Below are 18,168 nucleotides of genomic sequence, written 5' to 3' on the forward strand. Positions count from 1 at the left end.
GTAAACCCAGATGAGTTGGTCACCCTAGACATTGGTTATGGGGAAGCTGAAGGAACTGACAAGGGAATGAATCATTTTTGTAAGCCGGTTCTGTGTCATAAAAGCAGCAATTCAGAGAAAAACTGCTCACACACTACAATGAAACCCTCACCCTTTATGTAGGTGTCAAAATAGTTATTTGTCTCAGGCTATGGCTCTGCTCACAGAAAAACTATCCATTATTCAATAAACATGTATGGAACACTGGCATTGTTCTAGGCATAAGACACGTCCCCTGCTCCTGTGGTGCTTCTGTTACTGCTGTGTGTGTGTGTGTGTGTGTGAGTGTGTGTGTGTGTACACTGGGGAGAGGGAAACAGGAGTAAACTAAAAAACACAAAATAAATAATGATGGATACAATAAATGCAATGGCAGAAACAAGATGGATTAGTGGAGTAGAAACTGCTGGGAGTCCGGTGCCACTAGCTTGGTGGTCAGGAAAGGTGACTCCAAAGAGCCTGACATTTGAGACAAATCAGTGGTGAGAAGAGCCGCCAAGTGAAGAGCCACAAGAGGCATTATGGGCAGAAGGAAGCGCACGTTAGAGGGCCCTGAATGGAAGCCAGCTGGGCTTCATGGAGGAACTTAGTGGAGGACCCTGTGGTCATTGTTTAGGGTGGGAACGCTGACCCTAGTTATGATCCAGTCCAAGCTCCATTTTCACAAGAGGGGATGATAAGGACACCGAGTCCCACGTGTCTTGTCCACAGTCTCTTGATTCCCAAATTCAGCACCCGAGCCCATGCTACAATTGCTGCCTATTTGACTTAAGAACTTAATTTTCTCCCCTTGTACAACTGGAAGTAAATAAAAGAGATTCATTTTACACGAGAAAAATTGGTGTTGGAATTGTTTGCGGACAAACACAAGAACCAAAAACATTAGCCTCAAGGTGAAGAGAGGAACCTTGGGGTCCACAATGACACCCAGTTCCCGGGAGAGGTTTTGTAAGACATGCTTCCAGAACCTTCCAGGTGAGGACCAATACGAATTCTGCAGTCCACAGAAACCGAAAATGAAACTGGTCATAAGGTAGGCAGCCCCAGCTGACCTTTCACCTGTCCCTGAACTAATGCAAGTTCAGGACCTGAGTGCTACAGGTTGAAGAAGTAAGTGATCCTAAGAGTTGAAGGGTCAGAGCAGCCAGGCTGACACAACTCATAGAAAGTGGAGGAAGCGGATCTTGTGAGCCTCAGCTGTGGTTGATCTTGATAACTCAAAGAGTTAACACATCCAAAACTAACGCAAGGGTGGGGAGAAAGACCACACCCCACGGGAGCGCGGAGCCAACTCGCGGGAGAAAAATCCTATTGGCATTGAGGAGGTAGGGAGCCAGCCCCTGGGCGCGGCCTGCAGGGTACCGGCAACCGCCCGGGGAAGCGGGGGCAGGACAAGGCCGGAGCCGGTGTTCGCCAGGCAGCCGCCCGCAGCTGCAGAGAGCCCCGCTGCGCCTCCGCCGCGTGCGCCCTCCTCGCCCCGCAGACCCGCGCTGCACTCCGCCGCTGACATGTGTGCCGCCCAGATGCCGCCCCTGGCTCACATCTTCCGAGGGACGTTCGTCCACTCCACCTGGACCTGCCCCATGGAGGTGCTGCGGGATCACCTCCTCGGCGTGAGCGACAGCGGCAAAGTAAGCAGGCGCGGGTTCGAGCGCACTCCGACGGGCGGGAGGACAGGTGCAAGGAACCTGGCGCGGTGCTCCGCGTAGCCCGGGGTTCGCTCGATGCGCAGGGAGCGCCGCGGCTCCGGAGTTGAACTTGAGTCTTTGGCTCTTGGGCAACGCAGAGAGAACCCTGGCGCTAGGCTCGTGGGCTGGCTGGGGAGTTCCCAGAAGCCAGGAGCAGTGGCGTGCTAACGCCACAACTGGCTCGACAGCAGTCCGGGCTGCGGTAGAGCCGGGAGCAAGGATGTCACACCCCGCTCCCCCGCCCCCCCGCCCCCCCCCGTTCCAATCCTAAAATACCGGCAATAATCTTCAATCTTGCTTCAGTCATCTTTGTTTTCAACACCTAGCACTGTGCCTGGCACAGGAGGCTCTCCATAAATGTGGTTGAATTTATTGTGAAAGAAATAAGAGGAGGGGTCATTTGATCGATGTTGTTTAGCGTGTCCAGAACATAGAAGAACATAGAACAAATAGAACTGATTTCATTCACCCTATCATTCAACAGAGATAATATACTAACGATGCAGGCTCCACAACTTGTAATACTAGACGGGATAGTCCGAAATAAATAATTCATCCATCTCTTTTCCTTTCTCTCTTTCTCTCTCTCTTATACACACACACACACACACACACTCCATAGCCATTTGCATCAAAGCAAGCAGTTCCATTTTAACGTTCAAAATGTCTTCTTTGAATGTATCTTTTACACTTCCTTTTCCAAAATCAGGATTTCTACAAATGACACGGGTAACTTGATGTCTAATATTTACTGTTCCATACACACATATAATGACTATATCAGCCATGGCCTGGCAAGTTTGATAAGTGAAGCCATTCCATTTTTAGAAGAAAAAAATGATAAAATAAATATGGAGATGGGATTTTTTGAGCTGTTTTCCAACTACCAGTTTGGTTAGCAAAAGTACACATACTTGTGATTTGTCAAGTTGAAGATACTATTCTTGACTAAGATGCCACTGAGTCGGTGACAGTTTTGAATCGTGACTCTTACATTTGGGGGTAACTAAACACTGTTTTCTCATGGTGCTTTAAAAAATACTTTTTCTATGCATGGTCAGGGAGCCTGCTGTTGTGTTTCCAAGGTGATAAAACTCAGAGCTCTCCCAAATGGGGAGATTCTGGTAAACCCTGAGACTGATGAACCTATGCTTGGGGACTTGGTCCTCAAGTTTCAGGGAACTCAGGTTTGGGGCAAGACCCAGGAAGCACAGGAACGGATATTGCTAAACTGGTGTAAGATTAGAGGTGTTAGTTTAATCACAAGAAGCTATTCAACAAAGGAACGGATATTGCTAAACTGGTGTAAGATTAGAGGTGTTAGTTTAATCACAAGAAGCTATTCAACTGTTAGGTTTCTTTTTTAAAAATTAATTTCCCATATCCAGAATTTTAATTGGTAGGGTAGCAGGCGACTGGCTTTACCAGTGGAGAGGAATAAGAAAAGGAAGTAATTTGTCTAAAAAATACCTTTTGTGTTGCTTGTACAGAAGAAGAATAAAAGAGTTTCCTGGCCGGGCGCGGTAGTTCATGCCTGTAATCCCAGCACTTTGGGAGGCCGAGGAGGGTGGATCACGAGGTCAGGAGATCGAGACCATCCTGGCTAACACGGTGAAACCCCATCTCTGAAAAATGTAAAAAATTAGCCGGGCGTAGTGGCGGGCGCCTGTAGTCCCAGCTACTCGGGAGGCTGAGGCAGGAGAACGGCGTGACCCCAGGAGGCGGAGCTTGCAGTGAGCTGAGATGGTTCCACTGCACTCCAGCCTGGGTGACAGAGCAAGACTCCGTCTCAAAAAAAAAAAAAAAAAAAAAAAAAGAGTTTCCTGAACATGCAATTAGTAGTTGAGTTGAGTCAGGGAGTCTATTCCTAACTAAAGATCATACTGAAATTATAAATTTAGAAAACATGCCCTTCCCCACGCGACAAAGTTACTTAGGAATTGAATACAAAGGTGAGTTAGTCACTAGCTGGAACGTATGATATAGAGCTCCTGAACCAGTGGATTGCTAACTGTTGCTCTCCTCTCCTCCTAGGTGCAAGGCAGTTGATGCCTGGCTGTGTTTAAAGAGACGGCCTGCCATACATGTTTCAAAACTTGACATCCCCCATTTCGAAATGGAGAATGTCTTGTTTTTAGAGTTGCTGGGATAAATATTTATTTAAACATTTCAAGGTTCAAAAAAGAAAATATCCCTTTGGAATAAAGAAATATGTTGAATTATTATGATCTATAATTTTTTTTTTTTTTTTTTGAGACAGAGTCTCGCTCTGTTGCCCATGCTGGAGTGCAATGGTGCAATCTGGGCTCACTGCAAGCTCCATCTCCTGGGTTCATGCCATTCTCCTGCCTCAGCCTCCCAGTAGCTGGGGCTACAGGCGCCTGCCATCATGCCTGGCTAATTTTTTGTATTTTTAGTAGAGACAGGGTTTCACCATATTAGGATGGTCTCGATCTCCTGCCCTCGTGATCCACCCGCCTCGGCCTCCCAAAGTGCTGGGATTGCAGGCGTGAGCCACTGCACTGGCCAATGATCTGTAAATTTTTACTCCTAAATTCTTAGGAGCTCAAACCTTGCAATGAATCAGAAATATCTAGGGGTGCTTGATAGTAGCTGATTTCTGGGCATCATCCTCAGAGACTGAATCTATAGACCTGGAGTAAGCCTCAGAAAGTGGCATTCCAACAAGCATCCCAGGAGATTCAGATGCAGGTAGTGGGTGGATTACATTTTGAATAACTGTAGCACATAGTTCCTGTGATGGAACAAGTTGTGTGAAGTATCAGGAGCTTATTTCTCCATTGCAAGCTCAGATCTGGGGTAGCATCTCAGCAAGAGGGCACACAGCTTATTCTGTCCTTCTGGTCTCCCTTTTAGACTTTATTCCTTATTTTGTGTAACTTCATTTAGGCCCAGAGAATGCTAATGACTAACTGCTCTTAATACATTAAATTAAAGCTCATTCAAAAGCAGGTTAATTAAAAGAAATTATCTAGCCAACTTTTTGATATAAAGCAAAATACAGAGTTAGACTTCCTGCTCAAGTAGCATGTAGCTTTTAAGAATATAGACTCTAACATGTTTAATTCATTTGCAAATATTTAATCTTGAGATATTGCATGCTCAAATATTACTAAGTTGCCTGATTCTTCCCACACATATCAGGGTTGGGTTGACGGTAAAGATGCATAAAGATGCCTTGGGCCTTTTAATGCACACTTACCCAGAAACAAGTGAGGAAGAGATTAATTTTGGGGTTGTGCCCTGGGGTGGCAGGAGCAAGTCCAGTGGAGAAATAGAGACTTGGGTTCAGGTCAGAGTCTCTACCACTTACCTGTGCTGAGACCGTAGGTGAGATCTAACCTGACTGAGCCTCCGTCTCCTCATTTGTAGAGTCAGATTTCCTTTTGCTATGTATTAAATGAGATAATGTATGAAAATGCCTGGCACTTAGTGGATATTTAACATGTACCATGTTCATTCTATTCCACTTAACATGTACCATGTTCATTCTGTTCCCTTTGCCTCCTAGCAAATCCTTAACTTCTTGCTCACTGTGACATTTTTGCACGTTTTCACAGGGTGACATGCCAAGTGGTAGAGAAGGAAGCCATGGCCTGTGATGAACTGTATGGGGTAGTCGCAGAACCTTAGCTTTTTCTTCTCACTGCTTGTGTCATTGACCCTCTGGGACCCAAAGATGCACCCGGGAAGAAAGATCAAGAAGCATTTAGTGCTAGATTCACTAGCATGCTATCTTTAGTATCTCTTTTAGACTTGACAATGCCATTACTCCCACTAACAGATGAGGTCATGCATTCAGATGTGGTGGTGGTGTAGCTGGATTTTGAATTAGTATGGGCCAAAGGCCATGTTCTCTTTATTATAGCTGATTGCTTCTCTAGGACACAGTCCCAGACCTCAACAAATCTGCACTTTGGCAAGGGAGCTAAGATTTGTAGCTGTAGTAAAAGTTGACTCATTCCTGAGCCAAACACTGGGCTTATTGCTGGAGATAAATTGATGAGCAAAGTATGCAAATACTGCCCTGCCCTTTTGAGGTTGATGATCTAGTAATAAATTAACAGAATCTTCCACGACCTATCAGAACTTGAACTTGTTAGGGGAAGCTTTCCCTAGTGAAAAGTGACATTGAAATTGTGATGTGAACAATGAGAAGTTAAGTAGGTATATTAGTCAATTTTCATGCTGCTGACAAAAACATACCCGAGACTGGGAAGAAAAAGAGGTTTAATTGGACTTACAGTTCCACATGACTGGGGAGCCTCAGAATCATGGTGGGAGGTGAAAGGCACTTTCTTACATGGTGGCAAGAGAAAATGAGGGAGATGAAAAAGCGAAAACTCCTGATAAACCCATCAGATCTTGTGAGACTTATTCACTACCACGAGAACAGTATGGGGGAAACTGCCCCCATGATTCAAGTTATCTCCCGCTGGGTTCATCCCACAACATGTGGGAATTATAATTCAAGATGAGATTTGGATGGAGGCACATCCAAACCATATCAGTAGGTAAGGTGGACAGGATTTAAAGTAAAGAAGAGCCTTCTAGGTTGGGAGAACTGCCTGTGCAAAGGCCCTGGGGTAAGAAGGAATGAAACAGTCAAGGTAGTTAGAGTCCAAAGGTTGAGGAGAAGGCTAACACAGGGTAGGGCAGGACAGGTAGGCAGGGCTACGTTATGGAGGGCATCGGGGATGGTGGAATTGTGTCATGATTATAGTTTGTGGTTTATAAAGGTCATTCTAACTTCAGGGTAAATGCGTTGAAAAGAAGTTGAGTGTAGACAAAGAGGTCAGATAGGAGTCTGTTGCAGTATTTAGGTAAAATGGAATGTGGTTTAAATGAGAGAGGCAGTGTAGTTATCAATTGAGATATGAACTCCTAACAGTACCACTATCACTTACTACCTATGTGAATTTGATCAAGTTCCTTATCATTTGTATCTCCAAATTTCTTTATGCATAAAGTAATTATGATGGTCTACCTAATTAGGGTTGTTGAAAGGATAAAATGGATTAATAAGTGTAAAATATATAGAATAATGCCTGGCATGTAGTACATGCCCATTAGACTTCAGCAGTTATTGTCAGCAATGAAGATGGAGAGAAGTGGACAGAATCAGTAGCTATTAAGATCAAGTTGACTGGATTTGACGATAGCTTCCATATGTAAGGTTGGAAGGCAAGTGCATCAAGAGTGGTTGCAAAATGTCTGTAAATGTTTGTAAATAGTACGGTGGGGTACAAGTTGACCAGTGATAGGAAAAGCTTCCTGAAGGAAGTGGTAGTTGAATTGGACCTGTTAGGACTGGAATATGCAAAAGAGGATTATATAGCCCTGGTGAAAAGAGTGAGTCAATGATCTTTAGTTCTGAAGACTGCTGGGAGGAGAAAGAGTTCTTTCTCACCTGAGACTGCTTTACCAGAAGTTCTCTCAGGCTGAATCACAAATCCTAGTTATTGTGTATCATCCTTTCCTCCACCTTCCTGCCAAGCTCAGCAACTCAAAATATGCTGTTCGTCCTGAGAAAGGAAATTGGGCTAAGACCTCCCTTCTGAGGCTGCTGATTAGGAGCTTGGCTTTCATCAGAAAGGTGCTTTCATTCCCAATTATCACAAGATCATATTGCAAATTCCCATTTTCTAGAAGGCTGATAGCTTGTTCAAAATGCTCATGGCAAACACTGTTGGCTACCCACTCAGCAGTGATGACCTCTTTTTCGTTATTAACACCTGAATTTGATCAGCCCATAATAGACTCAGCCTGTGGATACGTCATGGTGTAAGCCAGTCATGGTAATCCTATCTCCGTTTACCAGATACTTACTCTTCCAGCTTCCTGGTAGCTGAGGGTGGCTAGTGGTAACATTCTGACATACAGGAAGTTTGCTCTGAAACTTCTAGGATATGAAGGAAGAGAAGCCCTGCCTTTTTTGGATACTTTCAAATGAAGAGAAGATACTTGGAACTGCTGCTTCCACCATGTGAGACTGTGAAGAAAAGGTTAAGGGGATTTCAGAGACAGCAGCCCATTCTCTAACATCACTGAGCGGTTGAACTACCCCTGGAACTGTCTACCAGCAGACTTTTTTTTTAGATGGAGTTTCGCTCTTGTTGCCTCGGCTGGGGAGTGCAGTGGCGTGATCTTAGTTCACTGCAACATCCGCCTTCTGGGTTCAAGCGATTCTCCTGCCTCAGCCTCCTGAGTGGTTGGGATTATAGGCACCCACCACCATGCCTGGCTAATTTTTTGTATTTTTAGTAGAGGTGGGGTTTCACCATGTTGGGCAGGCTGGTCTTGAACTCCTGACCTCAGGAGATCCACCCGCCTTGGCCTCCCAAAGTGTTGGGATTACAGGCGTGAGCCACCGTACCCAGCCCAGACTTCTTTTGTGAGATATGAAATGTCTTTATTGTCCAAATCTCTGTTAGTTGGGTACGGTTCATTGCAGCCCAATGCACCCTCATTACTACACTGCTTTTCAATGAACAATATTTTACACTTTACAGTAATAGCTACCTTCTCCTTCATCTCCTTATTGGCCTTTCTGGGCACCCATATCAATAGTCAAGCCCAGCCAATTTTCCTCTGGGATATCTGTGTGCATATTCACTTCCATTGCCCCCATCCAGCCCTTTACTGTCTCTGAGCTAAAATATGTCAGGAGACACTTAACTGTTTTCTCTCTTTCTAATATTTCCCCCACATTACTGACAATTGTTTTATTGGACCATGGGTAGTATCAAGTATCTCCCTCTTCTATAGCCATCTATGACCCACTATTGCCTCTAAGGTTCAAATGTCCTGGAAGATGTTCTAGACATTACATTATTTGGCCCCAACATGTTCTCTAATTCTTTCTGTTACATCATTTCTCTGTCTGGCAAGTGGGAATAGGATTACCAAGACTGGTTTACACCATGTTGTATCCATGAGCCAAGGGATGTCTATCCATGCAAATTTCTCCCTGTTTTCCAGCACATCATGTCCTTTTTTATGCCTCCACGTTGTTGGCACCAATTTCTCTGCCTGGAATAGTCCTCCTTTTTATATCCCTATTTCCATTTTACTTCTATCAAAATGAAATCTTGCTCTCCCTTTAAGGCCCAGCTCTGATCTTCTCTTTTTCACAAAGGTTTTTTGACCACCATTCCCAAGTTGAAATAAATTGCCCCTTCCTCTGTTCTTCCATAAAATTTTTCATAAATTTCAAATCAGTATTTTACAGGTAGTTAAGAACATGATTTCTAGAGTCCGATTATGTGAACTCAAATCAAAACTCTTCTACTTATTTGGACAAATTTTCTGACATAGCTGAGCCCCAGCATCCTCATTTAAAAATGTGGATTAAGACCGGGCGCGGTGGCTCACGCCTGTAATCCCAGCACTTTGGGAGGCCGAGGTGAGCTCATCATGAGGTCAGGAGATCAAGACCATCCTGGCTAACACAGTGAAACCCCGTCTCTACTAAAAATACAAAAAATTAGCTGAGTGTGGTGGCAGGCACCTGTAGTCCCAGCTACTTGGGAGGCTGAGGCAGGAGTAAGGCGTGAACCCGGGAGGCGGAGCTTGCAGCAGTAAGCCGACATTGTGCCACTGCACTCCAGCCTGGGCAACAAAAGCGAAACTCTGTCTCAAAAAAAAAAAAAAAAGAAAAAAAAAAAGAAAGAAAATGTGGATTAATAGCACCTTGATAGAGTTGTGAGGCAAGTGAGATAGTGTGTTGTTATTTTTCTTTCTCTGAAGTAATTATTCCAATTTGCCTTGGATTATACTTAGTTTTACAGAATGTTCTCACTCACTGAAATGATTTAAAGTTTTTGGAAAAAGAGAGGTGAACTGGAGAAAAGGTAACACTAAGTTATACTGTATTTCAGACACTCTGCCAAATCCCTTACAAATCATCATCATCATCATCATCATCATCATCATCATCATCATCTCTACTTACCAATGAGGAAATGGAGGCTCAGAGAATTATTTGGCTGCAGTCACAGCAAATAAGTGGCAAAGGCAAGACTCAGAGCCATGCCTGTCTGATGTCCAAGGTCTGTGCTCTCCAGGAGTCCCTGCTGTCTTCTGTCATGGAGAGGGCCAAAACTCTTGTCTTTAAGGCCCCCTCAACATTGTCATGTTGTTTTAGCACAAAGTAGGCAGTCAGTAAAGTGTGTTGAATGTGATGTGTAATACAAAACGAGGTAGGCAGATCACGAGCTCAGGAGTTCCAGACCAGCCTGGCCAACATGGTGAAACCCTGTCTCTACTAAAAATACAAAAATTAGCCTGGCATGATGGCGGGTGCCTGTAATCCCAGCTGCGTGGGAGGCTGACGGGGGAGAACTGCTTGAACCCAGGAGGTGGAGGTTGCAGTGAGCCGAGATTGTGCCATGGCACTCCAGCCTGGGTGACAGAGCGAGACTCCGTCTCCAAAAAAGAAAATAAGAAAAAAAAAATTAGTTTGATAGAACAAACCTTTCTCAGCAAACCCCACCTTAAAATCCAACTGTGCCAATATCAGTTTATTTGCAGCCCATCGATTAATGAATTTAAAACAAAAATTGGGCCGGGCACAGTAGCTCATGCCTGTAATCCCAGCACTTTGGGAGGCCGAGGCGGGCAGATCATGAGGTCAGGAGATGGAGACCATCCTGGCCAACATGGTGAAACCCCGTCTCTACTAAAAATACAAAAAATTAGCCAGATGTGGTGGCGGGCGCCTGTAGTCCCAGCTACTTGGGAGGCTGAGGCAGGAGAATGGTGTGAACCCAGGAGGCGGAGCTTGCAGTGAGTGGAGATTGTGCCACTGCACTCCAGCCTGGGCGACAGAGTGAGACTCTGTCTCAAAAAAAAAAAAAAAAAAAGAATGTATTCATCACCCCAAAGGGAAACTCGTGGCCCATTAAGCAGTTACTCCTTATTTCCTCTCTTCTCCTCTGCAACAATCACTAATCTGCTTTCTCTATCCACTTGCCTGTTCTGGATGTTTCAGAGAGATGGACACATATAATACATGACCTTTTGTGTCTGGCTTTTTAGACTTAGCATAATGTTTTCAAATCTCATCCATGTTGTGGCATGTGTCACAATTCATTCCTTTTTATGGCTGAGTAGTATTCCATTGTGTAGATATACCACATTTTGTTTATCCTTTCATCAATTTATGGACATTTGAGTTGTTTCTGCCCTTTAGCTATTTGTCAGCAGTGCTGCTATAAATATTTCATGCACATGTTTAAAAAACCAGCTGGTTAAAAAAAATCTTTGTATGGCTTCCCATTGCCTAACCCTGTGATAAACCCAGGCTTGGCCTTGCTGACTGTTTGCCCAACCTTCATGTTGTTACATTCCTTTGTGTCTGTGTCCATGCTCCTTTTTCACCTTCCATCTGCTGGATGGATACACCTTTCAAGACTCAATTTAGGTGTTACCTCCTCAATGAGATCATTGCTGACATAGCTTCCTGCCTTCCTTCCACAGGTGGAGTACAGTGGTGCGATCTTGGCTCACTGCAATCTCCACTTCCTGAGTTCAAGCAATTCTCCACCCTCTGCCTCTCAAGTAACTGGGACTACAGGTGTGTGCCACCACACCAAACTAATTTCTTTCTTTCTTTCTTTCTTTTTTGTATTTTTAGTAGAGATAGGATTTCACCATGTTGGCCAGGCCGGTCTCAAACTCCTGACCTCAGGTGATCTGCCTGCCTCGGCCTCCCAAAGTACTGGGATTATAGGTGTGAGCCACTGCCCCTGGCCTGTGTCCCACTTTCTACTCAGTGTCTCTTTACAACTCTTACTTGATCTCATGAGTCTCCCCAAACCTGACCTTGAAGGCTGCTTCACGACTTTATCACCTTTGTGTTTACAGCCCTTAACACATGGTAGGCACTCTGATGAATATTTCTTCAATAACCGGTGCTTGGATTTTTTTCACCACAGGATAACCAGGTTATCATCCAAATAACCAGTTGTTTGAATAAGAACTCTGTTTTTTTTCTAGTCTAATGCCAATGTATTTGGCTACTGGGAGCTGTAATTAGTTTTATGTCCTGGTGAGTAATTAAGAACCCTAGAAGAGTACATTTTAATTAGAACTCTGAGACTTCATGAAGTTGTCAAAGGCCTTTAACTCTGACTATGTTAAGGACCTGCAATAATGAAGATTATAAAGGCCTGCTTGCTTCTTTTGGTTTTGTATTATGGTTTTGTTATGGTTTATTAATTATTAGCTTTTTCATAAGATGGTAATTTACTTGAAATGTTGCTTGTAAATGCCACTTAAAATTGATAGTCCTGGAACATGGTAGACCCTCCATAAGCAATAGCTCTTATTATCCATCGCCTGCCCATCACAGTACTTGACACAGTGCTTTTGCGCAAAATCAACATTCAATACATGCTTTTAAATGAAACAATGAACAGAATGGGTATATGCTCTGCACAGAGTAGACAAAAAATAGTTAATCGACATTCTCAGGTGGTTGTAGCCAATGTGCTTGAAGGTGCAACACAAGAAGTAACATTGTTGGTGACTTCCACACAGTGAGGCAGCATTTTTCTCCTGAGCTACTTAACCGATAAATTATTTCCTTTCTGCCTGTGTGGAGTGGTCTCATGTACCCTTTAACCCTTTTTGGAAATGCAAAACACAGAAGCCATGCCGGGTTCCTACATGAGTGGGGACACTTGTGCCTCCTCACCTTCCTGCAGAGCGTGGACTCAATGGTCTGTGACGCTACTATGCTTGGAGCTCATGAGAGCTGACAATAGCTGATGGAGAGCAAGGATCTCAAGGTCTTAGGCATAAAATGGTAAGCAAAAGAGATGCGGTTCCTGCCTTATTTGCACTTGGAGTCAATAATCAAATTAGTATGGCTCAGTATACAATTTCTAAAAGGAAAACCTGCAGAGTGCTCTGGAGATGTAAATCAGAGGACTTGGCTTATTTTGAGGAGATGCTTCAAGAACGTAACCCCAAAGAAGTCATGTTGGAGCGGAGTCTGTAGGTTAAATGGGAATTAACTAGGCACAGAGAGGGAGGACCCAGAGGGGAGGAGGAACCAGGAACCATGTGGCAAAGAATGGAGGAAGAGGAGGTGGTGGAACTGGATGAGGGCAGAGAGAAATAATAGTCATTCCCATTAGTCCAAGAGCAATGGAAAGCCTGTGAAGGGTGTTAGAGGAAGATGGGTCAGATTTACATTTAAAAATATGTTAAAAATAATTTCAGAGTAAGGAGCAGAATGGAGCAGAGCAAGATTAGCTGCTGGAAGAGCTGAGTTAGAAAATGACTGCAGTGGACCACCAAAAGATGGTGCTAGGGATGGAGAGAAACAGGCAGACCTGTGAGAGGAGAACGAGGCAAATCAATGGGATTTGATGATGAATGGATAGGGAGGGAGAGGGAAGAGCTTTCTTGGGTTTTAGGCTTGTACAACTGGATGGATGTGGTGGCTATCACTGAGTTATTGAAGTCAAATAAAATACAGAGACAAATCTCTGAAATGAAAACATTTTATTTGGGAAGAAAGAATTGCAATTTGGGGGGCATGCACACAGACCGACTGGCCTTCAGTATGTCCCATGAACAAAGAGAAAGTTAGAAGTTTTATAAAAAGAGAAATGTTGCATATTGCTCTTTGAGAAAGTTCATTGGCACTAATAAGGTTTGAGGGAGCTGACAAGTTTTGATTGGTAAGTGACAGTAACAAGTACAATTCTTTTTTTTTTTTTTTTGAGACAGTCTCTCTGTCGCTCAGGCTGGAGTGCAGTGGTGCAGTCTAGGCTCACTGCAAGCTCCACCTTCCGGGTTCATGCCATTCTTCTGCCTCAGCCTCCCCAGTAGCTGGGAGTACAGGTGCCCGCCACCATGCCTGGCTAATTTCTTGTATTTTTAGTAGAGATGGGGTTTCACTGTGTTAGCCAAGATGGTCTCAATCTCCTGACCTTGTGATCCGCCCATGTGTGCCTCTGAAAGTGCTGGGATTACAGGTGTGAGCCACCACCCCGGCCAACTATTCTTAAAGTCACAGGAGATTGTTTCAGCAGCTATTAGATAAAACTGTGTCAGGTGCAGGAGGCAGTTTCAGGTGCAGGAGGCAATTTCAGCAGCCAGGCTTGCACAGAATTACATTCTTGGAGCAATGTTTTGTTCCCTGAGTGCTTTTACCCCTGATCTCTCTGTTTTAGTTGGGTATGACAAGAATGACACATTTCTTGATTAACTTTCACATAGGGAAGAGAAGAAGAGGTCCAGCCAGGGAGGGGGGATCCAGAGGTCTGCTTTGGTCATGCTGAGTTGAGATCTACATGGAGGTTTGAAGCAGATGTTGACTTGCTGGTCTGCAGCTCAGAGGAGATATCTGAATGGGCGATAGAAAATATGGAGTAAAGGTTGAGAAGACAACAGGAACTAGACTAATTCCTGTTGTTGAGTTTAGAGTAAAGGAGAATGAGTAGGATGAGGACAACCCAAATGTCAGAGGAAGACACAGGAGGGTATTGTCTTAGAAGCTTGCAAGAGATGGGGACATTTCAGGATGGAGGGAGTAGGGCAGCTGTCATGTTACTGAGACGTAAGAACAACAGTGGAAACATATCCAATGGATTTAGAAACCTGAGGTAACTGTTGACCCTAGGAAGCTTATTTTAGCACAGAGAGAGGGTGGCAATCAGCTTGGATTGGGTTTTGGAATGAGTGGAAGACAAGGACATGCAGAGTGGAAGACAAGGACAAGTAATCACAGACAACTCTTTTGAGATTAAAAAAAATGTGTAATGTTTTATCATATGAGAAAAATAATTAATTGCTTCCAACATTAATAAAATACAAATAAGTTACATACATTTTATTCCCCCCATTGCTTAAATTATCAGAGGACTTTTATACAAACATGTGCACTTGTAGCATTCTGAGGAAAAAATGCTCTGGGTGGGCCGGGCACAGTGGCTCACGCCTGTAATCCTAGCACTTTGGGAGGCTGAAGCGGGCTGATCACGAGGTCAGGAGATCAAGACCATCCTGGCTAACACAGTGAAACATTGTATCTACTAAAAATACAAAAAAAAAAAAAAAAAAAAAAAAAAAAAAAATTAACCAGGCATGGTGGCAGGCACCTGTAGTCCCAGCTACTCGGGAGGCTGAGGCAGGAGAATGGCATGAACCCAGATGGTGGAGCTTGCAGTGAGCTGAGATCACACCACTGCACTCCAGCCAGGGCAATAGAGTGAGACTCTGTCTCAAAACAAAACAAAACAAAAATGCTCTGGCTGTCTTCTGTTCTTCAAATACTTTGCTTAGGTTTCTGTGAATCTTTAAATTTCAGGTGACTTAAGTGTGCACATTCAATCTACTGGATGGTGCCTCATGCCTGTAATTCCAGCACTTTGGGAGGCCGAGGCGGGTGGATCATCTGAGGCCAGGAGTTCAAGACCAACCTGGCCAACATGGTGAAACCCCGTCTCTACTAAAAATACAATTCATTTTTGCTCATATTCCTGTATTTGTATGATTTCTCCCAGCCTTCTTGTATTGTATGGTGAATAACTTCTTTCCAAAGATGTTTCAAAAGTTAAGAAAGCACGCTGCTGTTGTCCATTTACAAATACTTAATTTCAAAGGATGCCAAAACATTGACAAATATATGTGTCAGAGCTTAGAGTTAGTTACAGCCTTCTTAATAATAATTTTACTATTTTATCTCAGAAATATAATCTAGCATTTCAGCATAACTGGAAGTCTCGGTAGGTAGTCAGTATTTTTGTTTGGAAGTACAGGATACCAGTAGTGAAACACTTCGTTTTATTAACATTAAGCAAGTAAGGCATTATTTTCCTATAAATGTGAGCTTGTTTGAAATGAAAACAAGCGAAACCAGGTAAGACAATAGAAGCAGATGTTTTCTGTGTTTAAAAATGCGATTGGTATGTGAGGTATGTATAGGGAATAGCTAAAAATAAAATAAAAATAAATTTTAAAATGCAGTTTGGGTTGGGCGCGGTGCCTCATGCCTGTAATCCCAACACTTTGGGAGGCCTAGGTGGGCAGATCATCTGAGGTCAAGAGTTCCAGACCAACCTAGCTAACATGGTGAAACCCCGTCTCTACTAAAAATACAAAAATTAGCCAGGCATGATGGCGGGTGCCTGTAATCCCAGCTACTTGGGAGGCTGAAGGAGGGGAACTGCTTGAACCCAGGAGGTGGAGGTTGCAGTGAGCTGAGATCGTGCCATTGCACGATCTGGGTGATTCCAGCCTGGGTGACAAAGCGAGACTCTGTCTCAAAAAAAAAAAAAAAAAGAAAAAAGAAAAAATGCAGCTTGTTCCTAGTGAAGCATTTTAAGATGTACCCCTTCCCCAAGGGAAGAGAGAAAATCTTACCCTTCCTTCTGTTCCCCTCTTCCGGGTGAATGACTGTACAATGAAGATTTAATCTAGTTGAGAAAAACAATACATAGATGACTCATATACAACCTTTGTATGTATGAATGGAGGTTTGTATAATCATTTTTTTTCCACTGTCCTGACAATCAAGTGGGAAGGAGAAAAATAAGATTTTTACTAGATTTATTTCAGTGGAAATTAGAAGGAAAACAATCCCTGTGATGTAGACAGGATTGGATGTTTCAAAAGTGCCAAATCACTGAGCAGGTAGAGTAAGTGAGAAGACAATAAGAGAACAAGATTTGGAAAGGAAATGATTTTACAATTACGCCAGTGTCCTCACTCATATGCAAGAGTTGAAAAAGTTGACCTCATGGAGGTAGACAGTAGAATGATAGATACCAGAGACTGGGAAGGATGTGTGGGTGAGGGTGGGGGAATGAAGAAAGGTTAGTCAATGGGTACAAGCGCAGCTAGATAGAAGTTATCAACAAACTTATTACACATTTCAAAGTAGCTAGAAGAGAGAACTTGAAATGTTCCCAACACATAGAAATAATAAATACTCAAGATGAGGGATCAGATACCCTGACTTGATCATTACACATTCTATGCATGTAACAAATATCACAGGTACCCTATAAATAAGTAAAATATTTATCCGTAAAAAAACTTAAAAATTTAATTGTGCCAATATAAACTTATGTATCAATTTATATTTGTTCATGTCTTTTGACTTCTCCATCTTATTGTTCACACTCTTAATGCCCTTACTCTGTTTTCTCGCCTATATATACCAGACTCATCGCTTCCTCCAGAAACACTTTGGTTATTCTGTCCTCACCAATTTCATTTTTCTCAGAGTTTTCACAGATCAGTCCATAATGCCAATTTGGTGCTTAGAAACATATCATTGTGCATTGTTCTCGATTTTTCATAGGCGTGTAAATTTAATTTTCTTTACCAGAAAGTAAATTCTTGAAAGGCAAAGATAATTTTGAAACTGACCCAATAGTTCCACAGACAGGTTTTGTTGTTGTTGTTGTTGTTGTTGGGTTTTCTTTTTTTCTTTTTGATAAACATAAAAATTGACACTTTTGGTCTTAAAGCCTGAGACTTACATTTGTTTTATCTGAGTTCCTTGTTCAGGAAATGACCCCCAGGCCTCTCAAAAGTATCAAAGAACTGAAACTAACCAGATACTCCCAGACAATGAAATGCCAGGCCTCTCATTCATCATGATTGCTTCCTTACCCCTCTGGAGTTCCTGTTTTCTCATACCTTTCTTCCCTGCTATATAAACCCCTAATTTTAGTCCATCAGGGAAACAGATTTGAGACTGATCTCCCATCTCCTCAGCTGCAGCACCCATAATCATTGTCTCGATGTTTTGGTAACAATTTCTTCTATATTTACCTGGACCCTTAGCAATTTCATGGGCATCTATTTAAGAAATATAGAATTCCTTGAATTGTTATCAGTTGAAATGCTGCATTTCTGAACATGGCAAAAACTGGTCTAAGAAGCACAGCTTAAGCAACTTTCTGTTCAGTCCTAGTGTTTCTGCCCCCAGCCTCTGCCTGCAATGTGTGATTGGCATACACCCTCTCACAGGCCCTCAGAATGCACAGGTCTAACTTTCACAAATGAACCTGGAATATAATTTGTAATTTTGTGGAGGTGTGTATTCAAGAGCAGCACATTGGTGCGCTAATCAGTGTCCCTTCACCAGCCAGCGAGCCTTGCTGCTCATCAGCATCAATACCTCAGTGTAATTTCTTGCCCTTGTCATATATGCAGAAACTCTCAAGAAGTAGTTGAAAAATAATCAAAGCTTAGCATTTTAGTAAAGTGTTAGTGGTTTTGAGAAAACTGCTGACCAAATGAAGATGTGCACCTATCAAAGTAGTTTATTTTTACTAGTGTTGCTGCTGCCATAGGCTATAAGCTCCCTGAGGGCAGGGATTAGGTCTTACTCACATCATTCCCTAGTGCTGGGGTACGTTACCTGGGAGATAGAATGTGCTCAACATATATC

General features: G+C 43.1%; 1 protein-coding gene across 5 annotated transcripts in view; it reads left to right on the plus strand.

Moving 5' to 3' along the window:
• Nucleotides 1-1,338: 1,338 nt before the first annotated feature.
• Nucleotides 1,339-18,168, plus strand: part of GDA (guanine deaminase) — a 114,420-nt gene continuing 97,590 nt past the window's right edge. For 3 of the 5 annotated variants that reach the window (XR_002731858.2, XM_023213417.2, XM_023213416.2), the window contains exon 1: nucleotides 1,347-1,670. Coding sequence is in view for 3 of the 5 variants with exons in the window: in XM_023213417.2 (XP_023069185.1) it covers nucleotides 1,548-1,670 (123 nt within the window). In the remaining 2 variants the exon portion in view is untranslated. Of the gene's footprint in view, nucleotides 1,671-18,168 lie in introns of all 5 variants that reach the window. The other 2 variants (XM_023213418.1, XM_023213419.1) reach the window with 2 other exon arrangements.

This window comes from Piliocolobus tephrosceles, chromosome 14, assembly GCF_002776525.5.
Source record: "Piliocolobus tephrosceles isolate RC106 chromosome 14, ASM277652v3, whole genome shotgun sequence".
In the NCBI taxonomy this organism is placed as follows: domain Eukaryota; kingdom Metazoa; phylum Chordata; class Mammalia; order Primates; family Cercopithecidae; genus Piliocolobus; species Piliocolobus tephrosceles.